This window comes from Polistes fuscatus, unplaced genomic scaffold (assembly GCF_010416935.1).
Source record: "Polistes fuscatus isolate 324 unplaced genomic scaffold, CU_Pfus_HIC Scaffold5, whole genome shotgun sequence".
Taxonomy (NCBI): Eukaryota; Metazoa; Arthropoda; class Insecta; order Hymenoptera; family Vespidae; genus Polistes; species Polistes fuscatus.
The window spans coordinates 7,035,938-7,060,871 of record NW_025113129.1 but is presented as its reverse complement, the minus strand read 5'-3'; the positions used below and the strand labels follow the sequence as shown (position 1 = coordinate 7,060,871).

The window sequence follows — 24,934 nt, the reverse complement described above, 5'->3', positions numbered from 1 at the left end:
TAATCGTTATATTAACTAACAGTGACGATTTATTTTTTTTTATTATGGATATACATAAAAATATCTCCAAAATATTTTTTCAAACAAACATTATTTTATAGAAAATGAATAAAGATTTCCTCTCAACTTTCTATACTTTTTTTTTTCTTAGTGACTACGCTACCACGTAATAACGAATAAATTTACTTTATTTATTAACTTGTATTTCAGGATATTTACTTAGAATCTAGCATTATCTCAAATGAAAATTCTTATGTAGAAATTGCATGTTGGGAAGAATTTACATGTACATAGATATTAAAGTTGATAAAGTGCTGGTGTGACGTCGTTATACTGGCTTTCAACGAAAGACATAGAAAGCGTTCATGACGTTGGTAATTAAAAGCAAGCGACATATTTATATAAATATGTATATATATATATATGTATATACATGTGTAGGTTATACCGTAACGACTTTGCCAAGTTGCTACATCGTTTTTCAACTCGCATAATATTATATGCGCTGGCCGTGGTTCTTTTGATGTCATACTTCTTTTCCCGAAATGGTCTGATCCAGAGATACCAGCAGGCGCTTTATGACTCACATGCGAAAACTTAATACCATGCAATACCAATTTTTCTGATTCTGTAAGAACAGCAAAGTTAATACGACTGTAGAATCTTTTTTTCTTACTTTTATTGGTATAATAATTGCAACATTATCATAATTATATGTTCTCACTTTTATAAATGTAGTTTTTTAAATTTACTAATTAATTAAATTAAATTATTTACATCTGCTTTTAAATTAATCTTTTACACTTCAGCCTAAAACTTGTTTTCAAGTACTAATTAACATTTTTGTTTTATTTTTTATTTTTTTTTTTTTTTTAAAGAAATAAAAAAGATATGATCGAAAATGGATGCTGTTAATAATAATTAAACATTATCAATATTATCAATTAAATATTCAAATTACATATAGTTTAAATCAAAATTATTAAAGGTTTTTATTTAAAAAAGAAAAAAGAAAAAAAAAAGAGGAATTTGCAGCTACACTCAATAACTTAGAATTATCATGGAATAGTTAAATGAATAATTAAAAAGGAAAGTGAATCATCTTCTGAAAGAACAAATATCTTACGAATAGAGTACACTGCATTAAAATTCTCGAGAGTGATTAATATGTATTCCGCACAAGCGGAAGTAAAAGTTCCTGACAAAGATAGAAAGTGATAACGGCAGGTTGAAGAAATCATGGGAGAAGAAAAAGGAGGAAGTAGTGGAGGAAGAGAGCAAAAGAAACAATTTCAAAGCACGTACTTTTTATTTAATTCTTACATCTCCACCGACTGCATCGTAGAGAAAATTTTAGTGAATTATAATAAAAATCTTTATCAAGTTTTTTCATGAAATCATAATTGGCATAATTAAACTTCGATTATTTCGACAAGATTATTAGAAAACTAATCTTTGGTCAAATAAATTCAACGATAATTAAAAACATTCTTAAGACGTTCTTTGTCACGTGTACTGTTTACAGTACATGTTGAAACTCATTTCTACGCCAATTTAATGGACCATATGGTTGACCTAAAGTCGGTCATACTATAGTATCCAAATATTTGTGATTTCTGAATGAGCAGGTCATCAAACATATAAATCCAAACATTACAGTGAAATTCGGGTTGAAAGTTTCTATGGTATCGGATGGAATATGAATGATTGAGAATTCATCCATGACTATCATGAAAATTAAATATGTCCCGCTTTGTAAAAAATCGCTTCTTTTGTCCATTCTTGATGTGAAAAAATTGATCCTTTCCATGTAAAATATGCTCACGCAGTTTGGTCAGTAAACCTCTATACACTACAATGTGTGATTTTAAAGTTCCACAGCGTTCTAAAGAGTTTCATTCAATATTTTTTTCTCGAAATAATATGTTTTCACCTAGGTATTGTATACGATTCCATCATACGAAACGAGTTATTTTTTCGACGTTATAGAATATATAACATATGGTAAAGGAAACATAATGGTGAAAGTGTAACATATGGCTTTGTGAATAGTGTTAAAAATATAATATATAATTTTCTGTTACGTCGTTTTTCTCTTTTTATTACGTTGCTTTTCTTTTTATCGTATCTTCTGAACGAGTATAATTATTTTAATAACTATTTTTGCAAGGGTAATTTTTTTTTCATGTAAAAACAACAAATTATAAAAACGAATTTAGCGTCAACCAGAAACCCAATCCGATAACATCGAATCATTTAGCATGGCTGACGAGTATTTTATTTCTGAATCATCAATGCTGTTTAGAGATAGTAGTAAAAACATTTATTACTATTAAAAACATTCATATCATTTAGAATTTGTAATGATTCTTCGATACTTTTCGTTTTATTTCTTTCGAAGATTTAAAAAAATTCACGATGTTTCAGTTTGGCGAGCAATCATTCGTAAGAAATTAAAAATAGAAAGAATCTGTGAGGACAAACAGCTAGCCTGAAGCAGTTAGCGTTAGTCTGTTTCGCCGTTTCTTTCTCTTTGTTGCATCGGAACCACAAAAGTGCAACGTCCGACCTTGAACCATAGTCATCGCATGAAGTTAACGCTCGATTCTTTATCTCTTTTTCTTTACGCGTTAAAACGCGATCGCGCTGGGAGTATGTTTGCTAATCGACGAATTCACGAGATTAGACTTATAGAATAAATAACGGAAGTGTTCATAAATGATCGACAACGTTTCGATTTTTAACAACTTTTCTTTCTTACTCGATGGTTCGCAATAATATTGCAAATTTTTCCACTGCTTTTCTTTTTTTAACCATAGTAAAAAATATAGATTTGAGTTAACATCATTGTTACATTCGTTAATTGAAATCTACCTGTTGTGTCTCTGGGTTACAAAATGGTATCAATTCAGAAATAAGAGACAATGATTATTACGGTACGCGAAATAAAAGACAATTGTCAATGTTTAACGTAACTTTATGTATTATATTAATATTATACACAAGCTCCATCTTATGAAACTATTACGTCGTGGTAGAACAAATTTACAGTAAATGAAAGTTATTAAAATAGGGAATTTGGTGTAGGATTTCTGAAAGTTAGAGAAGAAATCTTAGAGCTTACTTTATTAATCGTGCAACCAACGGAAAGCATATCGAGTCTTGCTAACTTCGTTAATTAAAACTTGAACTTTTTTCTACTCTTTCTTTTTTTTCTGTAAAATTAATTATCTTCTAACGTCGATAAATAATAACTTTATTAATGTTATTGATGTTTTCCATTATTTGTGAACGCCCACTGTATTCGAACAAAGTCAATTTTGTTAGACTTATTGATTTTCTGTCTCTTTTGGTTGTTTTTCTTCTTTCCGGCAACAAACGAATTAAACGAATTCTCGCCGATGACGTTGCGATTGAGTATAAAGAAAAAAGAATGACGATGCATTACGCATGACGATGATTCGAATATTCCGTTCATCGTACTGATGACAAATCACTTCGACTTCGCGTTAAATGCATCCTCTTGTAGTCATACTTTTTTTTACTTCACATACATATTTAAACATTAGCGGGTGCTTGTTCTCATGCAGCTTGGTTTATAATGTACTTCGATTAAGCAAAAATGTATTTGTAGTAAATATTTTATCATAAAAAAGAATGTTTAGTACTACATTTCATTGGTTTTAGGTGATACACACTGAAGAGGAAAATTAAACCAATAATCAAAAGTTTTATATAAATTTTTATTTAATATCACGAATAGTAAAATCCATAAAAAAGATTAGTAAACTTTTAATAAATCCATTAATACAGCGAGTCACCCTAGTATTCGTATCTCTATTATCAATTTTAAACAAAAATTCGATTAATAATTGTATGATATTTAGTTCAGTTGAAAATTATTATTTAATATACGTACACAGATGTTCTCTAATATAATAACATTTTATTATTTAAGCTTCACCAAAATAAAACAATACACCCTTAACGTCCTTACACTCGCTGGCCATGTGCTACTCTTTACAATGCCAATATTCTTTCACGCAACAAGTTAATACAAAAGCATTGAAATTATATGGCTACCAACTCGAAATATTTTACGTTGCCAAATTCTCAACTAATCTTTTATTTTTTTCTTTTCTTTTTTCAATATCCAACCAAAATAAATATATCAATAATATTTTATATGGTTTAAGCTAACGTGAATAATTTTTTTCAATTTGATATTAATTTATTTCTAACAGAAAATATTCATTGACTGACTCGTATTTGCATAGTTTTATCGAATAATCTTTAACGTGATACTTTCTGTCAGTATGCGAACCTTTCCAATGCTTTACATTTTCTTATGTTTACATAAAAAGATTGTAAGTCTTAACACGCTGTTGTCTCTAATTATTAGAACAGATAACGTAAAAATGTAAAAATGATACTTTATAAAAAAAGATTCCAACGAAATCTTTGATTATTCATTCAGTTTTGCTATTCACCGTACGCAGTAGGATTTTTGTTATATTGTCAGTTAGGTTGGAAAACGAGTCACAAATGTCACGGTACGGAAGATAATATCATTCTTTATATCTGCGAATGGAATTTAAACTTTTGAAAATTATTTAGAATGACAAAATTTAAAATGAACGTATTATATATTTAATTATTAAACTATGTTGATTTAATATGCCAATTGGATCGTGAAAATGTTTGACGATATAATTATCTTTGTCCAGCAAAGGACTTTGTTCTTTATGCGCATTATATGCGGCAATATTTTGAGGTTGCAGTAAAATATTGATATAGGGGGGGGATATATAATGATATCTTATTTTTAATACTTATCCTATAAATAACAGCCATAAATATATCTTGTTGTATCTTATAAGGGAAGGTCCCCCAGGTGTTCCACCATTTTCAATTCAGAACCTATACACGATTCATACAGGTGATACCAATAATATATTCTCAAAGTTACAGCCCCTATCTTTGCGTTTAAAAGAATGCCGGTGGACTGAACATATTTTTAATTAAATAAAGTAGCTTTGAACGAACGAAATGACTCGTAAAAATAATGAAACAAACTTTAATGTAATTTTTAACAAGATAGCTCTAATGCGTTTAATCAATTCTTCGATAAATATACAAATAACACTTATTTTTATTTATTCTTCATACTTCAACGTAAATACTATATTGGAAAAAGTATAATACACATTTCTATGTGTATATGAATTGTTACTTACAATTTTCTCTCTTTCTTTTTCTTTTCTATTTTTCTGTTGATAATTTGTTTAAAAATTTGTTTCCTTTCAATCATAACAAAATATATATATATTACATTTATTTAGTTAAAATGCAATCGATGTTTTAATATATTTGTATTGTTGGCTTGATCGATATAAAAAGAGCATAGAAAATTTGTTTGAATTAACTGTAACGAATAGATAAATTCTGACCACCGTTAATAAAGCGAGAATGAAGAAGAAGCAACATCGTAAGATTCGACCGTGCGCCTCTGTGTGAGGTTCACGGCCATTTCCTTTCAGGGACCATGGATCGATGCTGCAACGAGTTTCAGGAAGACGACGACTCGACGAGAACGTACTCGTGATCATCCTTCACCGTGACTCATTCTTCCTTCCGTAAAAAGGAAAAAGAACCTTACAATTAATGTGTAATAAAACACACACACACAAACACAAACACACATAAAAGATCTAAATAAATATATACACATATTTTTATACGTAGCTTTCATTCGTACTATGTATTACATTAAATAGAAATTTTCAGTTGCAATGTATTTCTAAATTTTCCTAATGTCGAAAAGTTCGTAGTTTGAATAGAATCGGAAAGTAGATTCTTGACAACAAATGTCGGCAAAAGTCTTTTTTCATAATGACAAATAAAAAAGGGAGGAAAAAGCAGCCGGCTGCGGGACAGTTTGCGTAAAGGAAAAAAAGAAAAAAAAAAGAAACTTGAGGATCGGTTCGACGAGTAAGAGGGGCCAGGTGCATTGACTCTACTCGTTCCATGGCAAACCGGATATCAGACTCGACTGCTACCTGCCCTGCCCTACCCCCTCGCACTTTTCTAAAGATTCGTCTCCGTCCGGAGTAACTGCTACGGATTATGGACCGACATTTCTCTATGTGTAAATGTGTGCTTATCTATGTGTGTGTATGTGTGTGTGTATGTCTTCGCGTGTCGCTTGCGCTTTGATGCCTTTGGGAGGATCCTTTGTTCGCGAAAGCTTAATACGATAGTTCGGAAAACTAGGTAGATTTTCTATCGGTAATCCTGTAAATCCCCGATTTACTTCTTGACTTCTTATTTGTGAAATTGTTCTTCTTGTTATTTCTGTAAATTCTAAGGAATGATTATTTAATTAATTATCTTTTGTAAACTGTTTCCCTTTACAGTATACATAAACCAATTTTATGGGTTTTGAATCACTCGTCTACGAAATTTTCTCACGCATAGACCACTTTTCCAAAGAGATCGTCATCTTATCGCTTCTCAACTGGAGTCAACAATATATTATAAAATATTGTTTGTAACAAACCATCAGAATACGTTCAATCTATTTTTTTTATCGTAAATTAAAATTGATTGATCGTTAATTATAATGAAATTTGATTTATAAAAACATATCGTTCTTCTTCGATACGATGATGCACGGTTAAATATCGTTCAAAGTAATATCACGTTTGAAATAATCACCCTCTCGCCGATTCAATCTCAATTTATCATTGAAGCCTTGATATTCAGAATATTATGTATGATTTCACATTGTTGAAAAGTATTGATCATTGGTATCGGAACATTCCCATTTCCATTTCTAGCTAGAATCGATATCACCGATTGATTCATTCACTATTATTTTAATTCACTTGTTATAAATATTGTTTTTAAGTTAAACTCATTAAATAAGTAATAAAGTTATACTAATGTTTTTATTAGTTTTATTAATGTTTTTATTATTTACTAATGTTTTATCTAGATTGTCTTCGTCCTAAACACAATATATCTATAGTTTTTATGCAAAAATTTAGTAATCATAACGGTGTATTATTTTAAGGAAAAAAAAATCATTTTATATATATATATTTGATTTATATTTTTAACAAATACAAGTTGTTCCAAACAACACAAATACAGTTTGTCCCAAAATTGGTACGAACTTACCACGCGATATTTCAAAACGTTCAATACAAATACACAAACTACTTTATTATCTTTCTTTATTCGGCAATAAAGTTCTTCGTTTTCTATGTCTTACAAAAAATAAAGTAATAACCCTGATCGATTTTTGACAAGTGAGTACACTTCTGTTTATTAATTATTTGTTAAACCAAAAAAAAGAAAACGTTATGATGGAGTAGCTTCCACATGCAATTACAAGTTTTGCGTTTCCAAAGGAAGAGATCGCAAGTAGAGAATGGGAATAGGGAATAGGGAATAGGGAATAGTTCTCTTTTGCTGCCGAGATGGCTGTCTGCCGCTGTCGAGAATGAACAACAATTTCGCTAGGCGCACTGAAGTCCGCTGGCTTTCTATGAATAAGTGATTTTCCTTTGTGCACGAACACGAAAAGTCTGGAACGCGAGCCACAGTTGCGTCAATTCTCACGGCTACCTTCTCTTTCACCTACTCTCCACCACCCTCTCCTTCCCCAACCCCATTGCCACTACCTCCACTACTTGCCCTTACCACCTCCTCACTTGATCGTTACTTCACTCGCTACTCGCCATTTGTGTTCATCATCATGTTGAATTCTGAATCTTGATGAAATAAAAGATGGCGTCGATATTGTGTGGTCCTCATATTGTCGGAGATTTGATTAACGTATTCGAGAGATCACATTGATAAATGATGAACGAGAATTTCGTTACTCTCTTTTATGATTAACACCTGAACCTGACAATAATTTATGTATATTTATTTTTATCATAAACGATCGTACACCATCATTATTTGACAAAAGTTGTTATAATAATACATTAACTTTAACATTACATAATGTGTTTGGTAGACATCAAAAAAATAAAAATTGATTATAAAGACGGAAAGAAAAGAACAATTTAATCTGCTCGTTAAGATTTAAATTTTAATAGCATTACGCGAGATTTTCCTCATCAAATTTGTATCGATTGTTATTACAGTTACGTTCGCGATTGCATCCATCGATAAGAAATAATAAGTCTTTTTTAGTGAAACAAAATTTCTTAATTTAAGCTTTAATTGGATACTTTTCTTTTATACGAAGACTATATATATATATATTATTTTTTTTTATATTATATATATTTATATATATTTATATTTATATTTGTGTATATATATACACAATACATGCTTATTTTTACTTTTTTTCTTCTTTTCTTTTCTTCACTGAACATCGCGGTTCAACGCACACTTATTCCTATTATCGAGCTGTACTCTTCTTCTGGCTCCTTCATTCTCTCGTTGAACTTGCTTGGATGAGTTATTGATAAATAGATTAAGTTTGATGGAAGGTGAAGGAAACGAGGCGAATCTCATTTGGATCGAGGCTCGTCGAAGGGTGCCAAATGTCATCTAGATTCCCCTTCCTTCTCTTTCACTCTATACTAACCCTCCCTCTTCCCCATGCTCCACGTTTTCCTTAACTTTCTAACATTCAAATATAGATATAATCGTAGGGACAATTAATTAAAACTTCGCATTATTATCTCGTATGCGAAATTTTAAACAAATATTTTAACAGTAATCGTAACTGTTACTGTTGTAACAATAATCAAAATGCAACCCTGATACAATTCTCCCCCGTATTATTAATACTGACTATACAAAATACTGATCAATTGATATGTACATTGAACAAAATATTCGTCAAATCATTTTTTCTCATATTATACAAATCAAGAGAAATATAAAAAAAATAATTCTACAATATTTTCTTAAAATTTCCTTTTTTTTTTTAATAATGAAATTAATTATTCTTATTTTAATTAATTTATCCGTAACATAATGTTTTTCAAAATAATTGTATTTACAAAAATAATAAAACTTTTTAAAGTAATGTGTAGAATATTTAGATAATAGTGTAAGTCAAGATTGAATTTCCTTTCTGATTTCAATGGAAACGGTATTCGCTATTAAACATAAGTCCTACCCGAGGGTGTTCTCGAGGGAGATACACAAGCTTCATATAATGAGATGCTAGGAAGTAATGTCATAGACACTAGTCCGTGGATTTAATTTAATAGGAAAACTGGTAATTAAGTAAGGTTGGTAATAGAAGAGCCAGGTAAACTCCTCATTAAATTCACTTGATACGTTTGCGTTTATCTTAGCAATTTTCTAATTCGGATCTCTCTTATTTTTTTTTTTTTTTTTTTACAACGCGTAACATAACAAGAATAAAAGAAAGAGAATTTGTAAGAAGGTCTTTCACGTAAAAGAAAATAATTTATTCGTTATTCGTTATTACCTTTTGTCTATTTCTCTTTTATAAACCTATAAAAAAATTATTTTTATTATAATTAAATAAATCAAATGAAATATCAATAAATTGTGATTAATCAAGATTATGCCGAAACCCATTACTACTAATCCTCAATTATCTGAGATTGAGTAATTTCCGTTTAAAGATTTTAATTCAAAAAAATATATAATCTCATTTCTACAGGATATATTTTATATACATATTTATTTCATTTATTTACGCCATTTAGTATAACGAAAATAAAAGGGAGAAAGTTGTAAAGTTGTTAGTTGGGAACTAACAACCATTGATAATCTAGAATTGAGAAAATTTAATTTAAAAATTTTCATTTAAGTATAAAAATAAAGTATCTTCTCTCTCTCCACACACATTTCCATTTAGGTATTTATTATAATTAGATTTTATTTCTTATTATATATATTATTATATATATTTTTATAATTGTATATTAAAACGGTTAATTCTATAGGTAGATAATATTTTTCTTGAAAAATAAATATCGCAATATTTCGTGTTTAATTATCTTAACATTATAATTATTTATTATTTCAATGTAATTATTATAATTTTTTTTCGTTTGAAGGTTTGTTAGATTTCCGCATAACTTACAACCAATCATAAATCAATTACAATAAAATTGTTACATTTTTTTTATAATATAGATAAATATTAAATTTTAATTCAAATATTTTCATTATTTTTGAATAATGAAAATTTTGTTAATAATAATACAACCTTTTTTATTATTTATTATACTGGTTTTCGATGTCTATTAATATTTACACTCCGTATGAAAAAAATAATTTCACAGGCTTCTCCTCATTAAGGGTCCTTTGCAAAGAGTCGAAGTGTTTGCTTTTAATTGACGAACGTATGAATGTGGAATAGAAATGTAAAGAAGCAATCAATCAGGATAGTTGTTCATTCATCTCGATTTCGTTTTTACCGAGACTTACGCTTGAGTCAATTAATTTAAGGTCAATAAAAAAATAGTTCACCACGCAAGCGACTAATGAGGATATTTAAATAAATGAAAAAATAGTCGGTTTGTAATCATTATATAATTTTTTTTTATATATTAATTCGAACGATATATAAGTCGTCATAATCGATATAATCTCATCGGGAAAATTTATTAGTAATTATCACATTAATTCCCAGTTATACTAACACTACGTGCCTATCTTAATAACTTCAGTATCATGCGTTTAACAAACAATTGTTAAACACAAAAGTTGGCTTCAAGAAGGGAAAATAATGGCGTATTAACTTTCTTTCTATATTTTAATTAAAGTTACATTATTGACTGTGATTTTTATAATAAACTGATCATTCGATTTTTATAATAAAATTTAATTTTAAAAATTATGAAAATAATTTTACGATTATTCTTTCAATTTAATAATAAAAATGATAAAAATAAGTATACGTAAATTGTTGGTACATTTACTGTTAAAACAATTTCGACACGTAAAGGTAGTATCGGTAACAACACAATATTTGTGCGCATATCTGAAACACTTGAGGTATTCAACCCACTGTTCAACAACATGATCCTTAGAATAGAAACACGAACAAAACAAACATTCCGCGTGGTAATCCAATTTTGGTACAGAATCATCTTCCTTGCTGATGTTTACTCTTATTCTGTATTTAACAAATTTTTATTTTAAAAATTAAAAAAAAGGTAATTAAATTAATCTGAAAAAAAATTATTAATGTTAATTAATAATATTGAAATTCACAAAGCTATTAAGAAACAAAGCCTATCAAATAAATTAACCTCAATATTATACAAACGTTCCTTGTAATAAACAAAATGTAAAATAACAATGAAAGCTCACTAGGAGAAAAAACAAATTTAAATAATGGCATCTTACTGAAACTATCGTTTCCAAGTTAAAAGGACAATCTCATGCGAAAGACATTGTCATTTGCTGTAATAGTTTCAAAGACTACTACAGCATTGCCGTTCCTTTTTTGTGAAAATACTTATAGAGTCTTATATTCTGTTATTTGTTTTTTATATTTTATTTATATATTATTATGAATGAATAGAATTCAAATAAATTAAAAGAGACTCATGATATATCATATTGATCCTATTAAAATCAAAGACAATAAAAGTAATAAATAAAATATTGATACAAAAAAAAATCAGCTATCAATAAATATTCCAAAAATGAAATATCCTCCATTGCAAAGTTATCCGCCATTTTCAAGAGAGATGGGTTTACTAAAAAAAAAATCAATAAAAAGCTCATACCTTGTAAACACATGAAAGCATTAAATAAAAATACAATTCAAAAGCTCATATTACATCGATTATAATATCAAAATCATATATAAACAATATAAAAATAATAATAATAAAATTATTAAAATAAATCATCAAGAAATTATTTAAAATAAAAAAGAAAAAAATAGAATATCCACCATTGCAAAGTTAGCCGCCATTTTAAGAGAAAGATGATGACTGTAGTATTTTCTCGAAGAAAAAAAATCGATGAAACGTTCGTACCGTTTAAATTGGAAGGGGAAAAAATGGGGGAGGATCTTTTTTCTTTTTTTATAGTCATGTATATGATTAGGACATGTCCCTGGTTCAAAAGTATAAGCCTATTCGCATTAACGAGCGGAGTAGAGAATTCACTGGCTGTGAATCGTTTAGTACATCTCTGAGGCCGGTGAGGATCGATACGGTTGCCATGGTAACCCCTAGGCTCCTCTATACCTTCTGAACGGATACAGGGATACATCTCAATACGAGACTCTACTCAACTCTTTTCACAGTATCCGTTGCTTTCTCTCCTCTTTCTTCTACACTTTTCTTCTTATTCTTTTCTTATTCTATTCTTTTTCTTCTTTTCTTCATCTTCTTCATCTTCTTCATCTTCGTCTCTTCATTTTCTTCCTACTACTCCTCCTCTTCCACCTTTTCTATTTATTTTCCTGCTATTGTCATCTCGAACTCTGACTCCGTATAATATTCTTATCTTTTTATTTACTCTTCTTATATTCTCTATATACACTTTTTCTCTCTTTCTTTATCTATAATAAATAGTTTTGTATTTAGAGATGTTCTTATAGAAAGTAATAATGAATTTTTCTATAAAATGTCGATAGGAATGAAATACGATAAATATATATATATATATATAGAGTAGGTGTTTGATGAAAATTTGTCAACACAAAATAATAGCTTTGTAAACAACCACTATTATATGAAGCCATAAAATTAGTTATACTAAAATAATGTTCGAATATTTATGATTTCCGAATGAACAGGTCGTCGAGCATATAAATCCAAATATTACACTGAAATTCAGGTTGAAAGTTTCTTTATCAGATGGAATATAAATGATTAAGGATCCTAGCAAAATTATGTGATATCATTCTTTCGGGAAATTTGTTGTTACCTATTTCAATATCATTTGTTTATAAGTTTGTAATAAAACATTTCGAAAGCTAACTTCAGATAACATTTTTTTTTCTTATTTCCATGTAAAATATGCTCACATAGTTTGACCAGTAAAACCCGAGACATCCTGTATATATTTTCTTTTATTTGTTTACAATTTATTCAATATCGATCGAAAAAATTAGCAATCGTTGCCTAGTACTCGTTCAAGAATATACGAAAGTGGCTTTTACGCATAAGGAATATCCCATAGGAGAAATATCCATGGTGGTATTCCAAGCTAGACGGCAATATCAGCATTTTGAAAAGAATAAGCGATCGAAGTGAACCAATGGAATTCAATTACAGGGCGTGACAGGTGCGACAGCTGATCTCGATCCTTTCGTGATCCTTTTTTTGTTTTTTTTGTTCCTTTTCTCGCTACTTCTTTCTATTTTTATTTTTTCAATTTTTGTTTCTTTCTTTTTTTTTCAAGATCATTCAAAACGCGAAAAAATTGAGTTTCATTAGATTTCTACAAATCAGGTGAAAATCTATACGATTAACTTCTCGAATAGTAAGCACAACTGTGTTGTATTCGTTTGTATATACATACGTGTGCATACTTGTATATGCACGCGTACATATTCTTGTGTTTGTGAATTATGTTTGCGTTTCGTGTATTGAGTTGATCGTAAAATTCGTGTCGATTTAAAAGAAAATAATTCCAAAAGTCGATACTTTTATTTCAAATTATTTTTATTAAACAAAAATAAAGGAAAAAAATAAATACAATTATTTAATGAAAATTATTCGTAAATCGATGTTATGCCTTTGAAATGTTTTTTTTTTAAATCGACACGAACTCGAAAAAGTAACCTTATACATGCGTTTATGTGTATTGGTACGTACACGTGTTCGCCTATATGTATATTTATTGTTCTCTGTAATTTATCGATGATGATCGATAGATTTAAGAGAATAAAAAGAATCAGACAAAAACATTTCCAAGTAGGAGGATGTAGAAAAGATGTCGTTCGTCTGTGTCTTGTTCGTCGGCCATTATGATATGAATTTCGGACAAAGGCTCTTTTCGTCTTCTATTAGAAGATGAATTCTGGATTCTAAGGGGATCTTTATAAGGGGAGAATACAACACTAGTTTTCTTTATATTCTTACTCTGATTTATTATTTTTCTTTTTTATTCTTTTTTCCTTTTCTTATATTTTCTTTTCTTTTTCTTCCATTTCATTTTATATATCTTTTCTCTTTTTGTTTCTCCAAGAAAATATTATTCATGGAATAATTTTAATAATTTTTATCGATCGAATGTATTTATTACGAATACCGGACAATACTTTTTTAAACAATGAATTATTTTTTATTCGATTTCAAATTTTTTTTAATAGTTAACACCAGTTAATTGCGAAATTTAGTTATAAAAATTCATCACAGGATGCTTAATTAAAATCAAACAATGACGAGTATACACGTCAAACGTAGACAAAATTCTCCTATTATAAATTTTATGAACAAAAGTAAAGGAAAACGAGGAATGATTACATTTTTATTCTATACAAAAATAACAATTTATTATTGAATAGGTTATTGTTATTAAACATTTAAAAATTTTCGAAAGAATAATAATAAAATTCCTAAACAAGAGAAATTTAAAAAAAATATTAATTTTAAGAGATTCATTTTATTTCAGTATGATATTTTCCAAAGCAGAGAGGGTATCAGATGCATTTGGGAATAATCAACTTGCAATCAGTTTGTAAAAAGCAATAAATTCTGCGGGGAATAGCCGATATACAAAAGAGAATAATCAAAATTTTTTGTTATAAAATTCGTAGCAGTTTTATTGATAATATAAAGAAAACATGCCAACAAATGACATTTTTATTTTACATAACTAGTATATATGTTAACCGCATATCGAAATAAAGTTTTGGATTGATGTGCATATGCGTCTCGAATGCAGTTATTTAATTAAATAATAGATTTACTGTATTAATTTTAAATATGCATGGGTGGATTGAAATATTTCAACATATAAAAACAATTTTTTTTTTCGGTCAAACAGTTTTATTGAAAAATAAAATAAAAGCTTTCTTTTTTTATTGATACTTAAAACTTGTCAATCCATCCTCGTAGAATAATTAATGTTAAAATATTAGTATAGTATAACTTGAATTGAAAAAATATGAAAAATATCCGATACATAGTGATGATTTATTATTTACCAATAGAATTAATTACAATTTATTAAATACAGTACAAATATGTAATAATAAAACTTCAAAGAACCATAAAGTTAAAGGGAGATTAAAAGTAATTACACGGTAACCGAACAAAACTTACTGGTAACCCAATATCTACATACACCTTATAGTCTCGATATGACTCATGGCTGTAATTACAGTTATAATTGAAATGTAATTAGTAAAATCGAATATTACGGGCTGACCCTTCATAACAACCAATAAATACGTTCATTATTAATCAACCCTATTATTACCTTCAAACTCATACACACGCTTGAAGGCACCTATTGATTTTTTAAAATACAAGAAAAAATGATTTGAAAAAAATAGGTAAAATGGGAGATTAGAAAATTTGATAGACTTTGAGAAGAACTTTTTCTTTCCAAATGATATTTCCTTTAATCTCCAAACCTCCCGCCGTCAACAATAAGGGTAACAAAAATTCTCCAGGAGAAAGCCTACCCGATGTGTTTTATTTAGGTCGAATAAGGGGAAAAAATAAAAGTAAAAGGAAAATAAAGAGAGATTAGGTGATAGAAAATGCTTACTAAGTCTTTTTTCCTTCTCGTCCTTTCTAATCTCCTTCGGACAAGAACCTAAACCTTGTTCGTTTCACTTCATTACCGTGGCTTTCCCTTTTGCTTTTTCTCCTCGTCATACTACGTATATAAGTGAGAACAAATAATAGTTGTGTTGTAGCAAAGGATTATTATATTTTTTCGACTTTCTTTTTTATGTTGTCGTTTTATGTAATCCCATAGACCCTAGCTTATGCTATTACGTGCTTGAGATATCGTATGAATTACACTTTTCTAATAGACGAATAAATGTAAACACAAATATCAAGTATGAAAATTCAAGTTGTTCGCAAAATGCATCGACCTGATTTTATTTTAAATATCTTTTTTAAATTTTTTATTATAATACACAATAACAATTAAATGAAGTACATTATAAATTTTGTTGATTCGTAAACTCTAAAGTTCTTTAAGAAGGTTATTTGTTTAATAAGCTTCCGTTCTATTCTGCTTAAAGAGAAACAAAGCAGTTGTTATTTTATCCATGTCGTGAAAGTTTTATGGGAGCGATGCTGAATGAAGTTCTATGTACAGCACAGCCTGTGTTTTAAGTTTTCCTTTTATCCCCAATCTACTATTGCCTACTCCCTCGAATAAAGTAAACTCAACTAAATTACATCGAACCTTTTAAGTTTTGCTCCGGGAACCGTAATTCTTCTAATGGATCTTTAAACGTATAAACTCCTTATTCTTTCAGATTATTTGTTACATTGTCGGTTGTTATTTGTGTTTTACTATATTTTTTAAAAGTTCATCTAACAGTGAGTAATGTAATTAATAATATACTAAACTTTCTCTAATTTATACACTCAAAATGGGAGTTTTGTTTTTTTTAATAATTTTTAATAATTATATAATTTAAATGTTATATATCTTAAAAATCAATCGCACGCGAATTAGACAAATATTCAAACTTATTTTTCTCCAAAACTAACCCTTATATGAACAAATTGTATTTTACATTTTCATCTTTTTCATGTTTTTCGTGTATAATCATCTCCTACTCGCTTTTACCATCAATTACAGGAAACCCTTTATATTATATTTTATATATAACTCTGTATGATAAAAAAAGAAAAAGTTGTTATAAAATTCTTTAAGGAAAATGTATCATTTCGAAGTTGAAAGAAAATGTTCATCGTACCTCATAGATAAAGCGATCCCATTAATCTTCGTAAAGTTGACGTAGTAGGTGGATCTAACAATCGTTCAATCAAGACGTTACCGAAGTCCCTGAAATTCATGAATATCTACATCTATACAGAGAATCGAAATGAAATATTAATACTAGGAGCGTTCATTCTAAGAAAGACCTTATTGTTCATCAATCATTTGATAGTATGAATGAAAGTCGTTATGTCAGAGATAATATTAATTGTAGACCCATAGAAAAATGATTCAATTGCAAGAATTACAATTTTTTAAGAATTATGATTTAGCATCATGTTTTTACGATGCTCTGTTGTTAAAGATTTTATAATAAAAAGAACGAAATAATTTTCCGAACAACGTAATAATATAACGTAGCAATAACAATATATAAAATAATAATAAATAATAATTTCACACACACATACATACACATACATTTTCCAATGTAACTATCTTTGATAATAAAAACATGGTCAAATAAATTAGAAGAAGAGTGTGTGTGTAAGTGTTGGTGGTGCAAAAATATTTATAATTTTTTTTTTTATTTCATTTTAATAATGCGAAAATTAAATAGAAAAAAATTCTTCAACAAAGGACACATTAATGACTGTCGAACAAAATTTCCATAGAAATTTTACCATGTTTCTTTTTGCTTCATTTTTTATCTTTTTTTTTTAAGAATGAAAAAGAGAAAAATATTGAAATTTCTCTCTCTCTCTCTCTCTATCTATCTATCTCTTTCTCTCTCTCTCCTTCTCTTTTCTTATTCTTTCTTTTCATTTTTTTCTTTCTCTCTTTCTGTACAGTGTACCTTCTCATTCGTCCGCTTGCTTTCTGCATTGTAAACTGGCCGCAATATCGATCGGCTTGACGAGGTCGGTGAACGAACCCTTGTGCTTTGTGAAATTCATTTTCTGTTTCCTCCCCCTTTTTTCAGTGAAAAACGTTTTTAAAATTTGTTATCGCTACAAATCAAGCGGAAAAAAGAACTTGTCAAATGATTTTTTTTCTTTCCCCCCGCCCCCGTCCCCCTAGCAACTACGCGTCAGTGATTTTGAAATGGCGTAAAATGTTTTGGAATTTTTCCGAAACGCGTCACAACCGGTACCGACAAGGATTATATTTAATAACGAAAAATACAATATTTCCAATACCGTTGGGATTTGAAAAATATTTGATCGAATGAAAAATCATACAATTATGTTTCAAAAATCATTTTTAAATAACAATACGTTCGAATGTATCGAACACAAATGTTTTTTTCTTTTTTTTCGTTATTTCGTTATAAAGAATAAAAATAATAATAATAATAATAAATACAAAAAGTTATTTTATTTAGTAAAATAAATTTGATTCAGTGGAAAAAAGAAACAAAAAATAAAATAAAATAAAATAAAAAGACGTTAAAAGATAAAATAGAAATCATGATTTATCATAAAGGAAGAGAGAAGAAGAAAGCGCGGCAAAAACATCGTTTGGTTTAAGCCTTTTAATCGAAAAAAAAGCGGGTCTGTTTCTGATTCGTCGCTTCGTCTACCCTCTACCCTTCTCCCTCTTGTTCACCCTGGAACGCTACCCTCTGCGTTCGGGAAATAGCGCATAAAAGGTAACGTAGTAGGCGTGCGCGGCGCACTTTTGGTGTGGCTTTGGCACAGCAACCGTGTGAGAACCATCAACGATACAAAAAGAAAACCTACCTATCGGATTGTAGATGTCCTCGGTGACATACGCTGGTTATTACGCCATTACACAATTATTCATATTATCATTTTTTTCCAAAATATATTTTATAAACATTTATGACATCATATTATACTTAAAAGTCTACTACATCGAGCATGTAATAAATGTTTTTAATATAATTCCTAATACTTAAATAAATCATATTTTACTCATGTATGTATGTATGTATGCGTTATAAAAAAAAAAAATTATGCCGAGAGAAATAATTTGTAAAAATAATTATTTATTAGGAGAATATTTTTAATGTACATTTGTGATATCTCATGAAAGTGATTTTTTAGAGATTATATTTTTTTTATCATAAAAAGCATGTTGTGATACTCATTGTCAGTAGATGCTAAGTTGGGTTTTAATTTTTTATTTAATTTTATTATTATCAATGGCATTGTTGCACTTTTCGTATCGCGTTTTAAATTGTTTGTGCCGAATGCGAGATAGCATGTCTCGTATCTCTTCTCCTACCGTCTTCTGCAAGTCTTGCGATCGATATTTCCCCATTTCTCTCTCTACCACCCTGCCCCCCCCCTACTCAAATAACGCGCAAAACCTTTCACTTTTTGTTTCGCTTAACAATTTTCGGTAACCCCCCTCCCAAAAGAAATTTCACTTGAAACATGAATTTGTAACATCTATTATTGATCGAGGTCCACAAACACAGTATCTAGATAATTACACTGTATCAACTTGCCCTAGTATCTTCTATACTAAATCAACACTGTGTATGAAAATCCACAAAGAATGCTATCGAATACGCTATGAGAACACTATATTAACGAGAAATCGCGATCAAACACCACAAGACAATATGTATATGTTATATTCATTATCCAGATCTCTTTTAGAAGATTAATGTTAAAATATCCAGAGCAAGGAAATGAGGACCCTCAGTCTCTCGTTCAAACGTTATGGGTGCGGAATAAAAAGAATGTCAGTTAATAATATACACAGCGGCAAGAATTTAATAGATACAATGAGACCTCAATGAATATAAACGAAACCATTATCGAAGTAATGAAGAAGCTTATTATGTTAATAAAAGCAATGAATTATGATTATATATAATAAGGAATTATGATTACGAGGATTAAGATGATTATAATTATTATATAGGGATAATGAATATATATATGTGTGTGTGTGTGTGAGAATGAATTTTATAAATGAATGCACGAAGAACAGAAGTACGGAATAAAATATCAAAAAAGGATAACTCGGGAAACACTATACGGTTTGTTTATTAAACGAACAAATTTAAATAGAAAATTTCCGAATTACAGAAACACAAGAATTCGGGATCAATTTTGACTTTTTGTTAGAAATGTTTCGCTGACAATAGACAGTAAGCATCTTAGGAACTCTTAATGTTTATAATCGACAATGCATCCAGACCTGACCTAGTTAAAGAATGCGTAGTTGTTGTTCATACAACGGTAAATCATTTATTCGCTTCTTGGAAGCTTATTTCCGCTTACTGTTAGGTATAAGTCTTCCTTCCATCATTCCACTTTCCTCAGTCCTATGTGAATTGTAGTCAGGTCACACCTGCGTTCCTGATGATATTGTCAACCCACCTTGCTTGCAGTTGGATGACCGAAACTTACTTTCCCCACTTTTGGGGCCACCACTGTGTGTAAAAAATAGAACCTTACTCCAGCTGTCATTTCTTCTGGTCATGTGCCTTTTCTAATACCAATTCGAGTTTCATAACTCTCTTACAAACGTCTTGAACTTTGCTTTCAACGTAGGATTTCAGTATTTGGAATTCGGTCTTGGGGGGTTTAATGTCAAGAGTGCACCTTTCCAGTGTAACTTTTATTATGTACACAAGTTGACTTCAACGCCATGTGTTATTGGAGACAGAGCAAATAACAATTTTATTGTTTATTTAGATATAAAATAGTAAAAACTGTTAGATATATAAATTAAGTTAAGCGCATTTTTATTTAAACAATCATAACTTCTAAAAATAGTCTTTTATATGTCGAAATTAAAAAATTTGTTGATACTCCAGAGATATTATATGAAAAATATTTCAATTATCAAAATATACAAATATTTTTCTCTTGCCTCTCATTTTTATTTCTTTGAACATTGCATATTTCACACTAACTGAACGCCGAATGGAAATTAATCGAACTGATGCACATTGCGACGTGGCTAAAAATAAAATATTCAAATATTTATATCGTAGATAACTAAACTGTTATTAAATGAAAATCAATCTAACTGGTAGTTTTAACAAAATATTCAAGATAATATCTCTAACATTAATATTTCAAAAGTTTTAAATTTCAACATATGAATTCAAGGAATTAAATATTTGACAAGAAGAATGCACTTCATTAAAAAGTTCCTAAAATATTAAATAAAAGAGAATAAAAATAATTGACAAAGAAATATGCCACAACAGCAAATGATTATTGTTTGTTACTTCATAGGTAACATACGAATTTTATCGAAAATTTGTACCACAGTCTCTAACGTGACGTATGAGTTGAAAGGATTAAAGTTTCGACTGAAAGAATGCAGTTGATTCATCAAATAAAATAATTATCCGGATGTTACTTTCCGCAGACGGTCGAGCTTCGTTTCCTTCTACCATAATTCGAGGAAATTTGCATCAACCCCAATGAATCACGGAGATCTCCGTCTAAATTTTCCTACCCCTTATTTTCCTCCGAAAGCCGAAGGATTAATAACTTCGTATTTGCGTAAACGCGCATGAATTTTCCTTCGCTCCCCTCTATGTTTTTCCCTTTTCCCCTCGCGAAAGATTTATTTCCGAGTCGAGTTTCCTTTTCGTACAAATATCATGATATTAACGCAAAAAGTCCTGAGTGGGATTGCTAGCTGAACATTTTATTTATATTTTATCCATTGTAAATGAAATCAAAATTTTATCCAAATAAATATACCGAAATGTATCTCTAGAAAATTATTATTAAAATAGAAACTAATTGCTATCATCGCAAATATTGTTTTCATAATTGATTTAAATCAATCAATTTGTATAAAATTAGTTTAAAACAATCTTTTCATTGTAATCAAACTTTGGTTATCAACATTAATTTGAATAATTACACATTTGAGGACAAATGATAAGAATTTTAACGAATTCATAATAATGTTATAATAAAAATACTGATCGAATAAATATAAATTAGTTAATTTAATTCGATTTAATGTTACAATACAACTCTAGTTTATTACACTTAAAAAAAATTATTCGAAAAAATAATAGAATCATTTATAAATAAAAATAAAATAATAATCACTTTCCCACCCAAAATAATCAGGACATTATGCAATTAACAAACGTCTGCAATTTATCCTGTACTAATTTAATAGAGAACAATGCCATTTCGATGTCGATGCACTTCTACTAATGGAAATTTTGATTGCTCTCTTTAGAAACGAATGAGGGTTTAGAACGGAAGTACGTGAGAGGAGCATCGATCATGCATCAAGTTCCGATTTTAGTGAAATATCGGTTGCCCATGTTGGCAACGACCGTTAACGTTCCGAAGCAGGGGATCATAATTGCATGACGACAGTAACGAACATCATAATTAATTATACCGTTCATTAATGGTATCAAATAACATCGAAATGTTATAATATAAATCACGTAAACATATACGGGGTGTCCTGCGCGGGGTGTTTTACCAGCAAAAATACGGGAACATATTGTACAAGTGGAAATAAAAAAGAAAAAAATATCATTTGAGGTCCGATCAGAAACACCTTTTATTACAAATTTATGAATAAATTGAATATAAATAACAGAATTCTCAACAGATTTTAATGCATGATCGCTTGATAATATAACCCCAGCACCAAAAAATTCCAATACTGTTTTATTACATCCCTAAAACTGTTTTATTACAGCCGTAAAAATAGAACGGATATCATAGAAAGAATAAGAAGAATACCATAAATACTAATGCATGATAGCTCGACAATATAACCAGCACCAAAAAATACCAATACTGTCTTATTAGACATCCAAAACTTTCTTATTACAGTTGTAAAAATAGAATGTATATTAAAGAAACAATAAGAGTAATAGCACAAATATTAATGTATGATCACTTGACAGAATCGCTAATATAAAAAAAAATACCATAGGAACAATAAGAAAAATATGACAATTACTAATGCATGACTATTTGGCAATGCAACAAATATAAAAATACGAATACCATTAAATAATTATTGACTCATCCCTCCGTATAAACATTTGAACTGCAATACGATTACAAACAAATATATTGGTCTGCTGCGCAGCAACAAATGTGAGAAACGCTGATTTGTATTACACGATTTGATCGTTTCCAAATATACATACATATATATATATATATATATATTTGTATTCACATAAATATAAAAGGAAAATAATTATTCCAATTTAAAAAAAGGATTATGAAAAACTAACAACCCCTTTCATCTTTCTTCTCAAATGAAAAATATTATTTCGTTTTGCTTCACGCGCATTGAAATGGTCAAGGCACGATAATATCTTGCTAAGGTATAATGATAATAATAAAAAGCAATGAAATAACCGATAAGCGGGAATTGCACCTTCTACGCATTCGCATCGATCGTGTATTGAACCCCGTGTAGTAGCACGCTATCATCCCTACTTTATCATTTTCTGAACACCCATCATAATCTCTTTTATTACTTTTTTTTTCTTTTTCTTTCTTTTCTTTTTTTTTTACAAAAACACATTATTGACCGTTAGACGATTTAACTAAATTTTCAAACTGATATAAATTTTATTGCAAAATAGCATTTTATTCTAAGAGAAATCTAATTTGACATTAATGATAGCAAAAATGGTTTCACAGAAGTATTTGTATCGTTTGAATTATGTATATGATATAAAATCAAAATATTTACAAATCTACTTAGTAGATCTTAGCTTGTGATCTTGTTCAACACAACTAATAACATACTTCGTTAGTAGGCAATATCGAATCACTTCGAATAAATGTGAGTCAGTTACAGATGAAAATGGATCGAAAAATCAGCGAAGTCTTAATAAATGAAGGAAAAGTAATTTTTAAGTGGCATATTAAAGGTAAAAGTTACAGAAAAAATTGCAGACATTGATTGTACATGACATTAACGGTGGTTGTACGAGTACACTCTTTTGATTTGGTGTGTATAATAGTATACGTATACATATTATTGGTTAATTATTAATCATGTATTACACATAATAAATGAATACACATAGTGTAATGAATTATGTATATATATTTGTATATTTTTTATATTGAATATAATTTATAGATTTGTAATTTATAAATATACTATACATTGTTATTGATGATGTATGTTAAATAAGGATAGGACTTTTTATTTTCAGATGATCCACCAGTGCCGACGTTGTGTGAACTCGCGGCACGATGCGTTGCTTCACACATACCCTTCGAGTTGGTCGAACACGTTTATCCACCGGTTCCGGAACAGTTGCAGCTGAGGATAGCTTTTTGGAGTTTTCCCGATAATGAGGAAGACATAAGACTTTATTCTTGCCTTGCGAATGGCAGCGCTGACGAATTTCAACGTGGCGAACAACTTTATCGTTCGAGAAGTGTCAAGAATCCGCTGCAAATAGGTAAACGTCGTATAACGAAAATGATCTATAAAAAAAAATAATAGATTAGATTCGCGTATAAAACTTCTTTAATTAATTTATTCCGATATTTAAATTCGTTTATGCATTTACTTATTATTGTGTACAATACATTTATTTTATATGTATAAATATTTTACAATACAAAAAGTGTACCGACCTTTTTCCGCATAACGATACCCCAACATATTTCTACGAGTAAAAATAAGAGAAAAATAATATACAAACGTAGCGTGACAAATAGCTTGATATTTGGTTATTCTGAAGACCGTGGATTTGGTCCTCTTCGACCTATTTATCGTTGAGATTAATGCTCATTGTCGCAATCGCAATGTATAATGTATCGGACAATCATCCAACTGTATCCATATTTGTTGGACAATGACCTCAAGCAATAAACACAGCTTGTGTCAACAAATTAATTAAATGCAACTAATATGTTCTTGTACTGTTTCTAACGAAAACCAATCTATTGTTATTTCATATATTTTTTATGACTTGCTTATGTGACGTATTTTTTGTCGTAGAATATGCTGACATCGTTATGCAGAAAGAATTTCTTTTCCTTTTTTTTTTTTCTAAATAATTAGACAATATAGAATCATTCAATGCAGACAATAAAAATCTCGATGCAAGTATATGCATGTGCATTAAATTTAATGA

General features: G+C 29.2%; 1 protein-coding gene across 16 annotated transcripts in view; it reads left to right on the top strand.

The window, feature by feature from the left end:
• LOC122522241 (zinc finger SWIM domain-containing protein 8 homolog) overlaps positions 1-24,934 on the top strand; it is a 42,056-nt gene that overhangs the window by 8,241 nt on the left and 8,881 nt on the right. For 14 of the 16 annotated variants that reach the window (XM_043643124.1, XM_043643127.1, XM_043643126.1 and 11 more), the window contains exon 3: positions 23,986-24,253. In XM_043643124.1, coding sequence (XP_043499059.1) covers positions 23,986-24,253 — 268 coding nt within the window. The remainder of the gene's footprint in view (positions 1-23,985; positions 24,254-24,934) is intronic. The other 2 variants (XM_043643129.1, XM_043643130.1) reach the window with 1 other exon arrangement.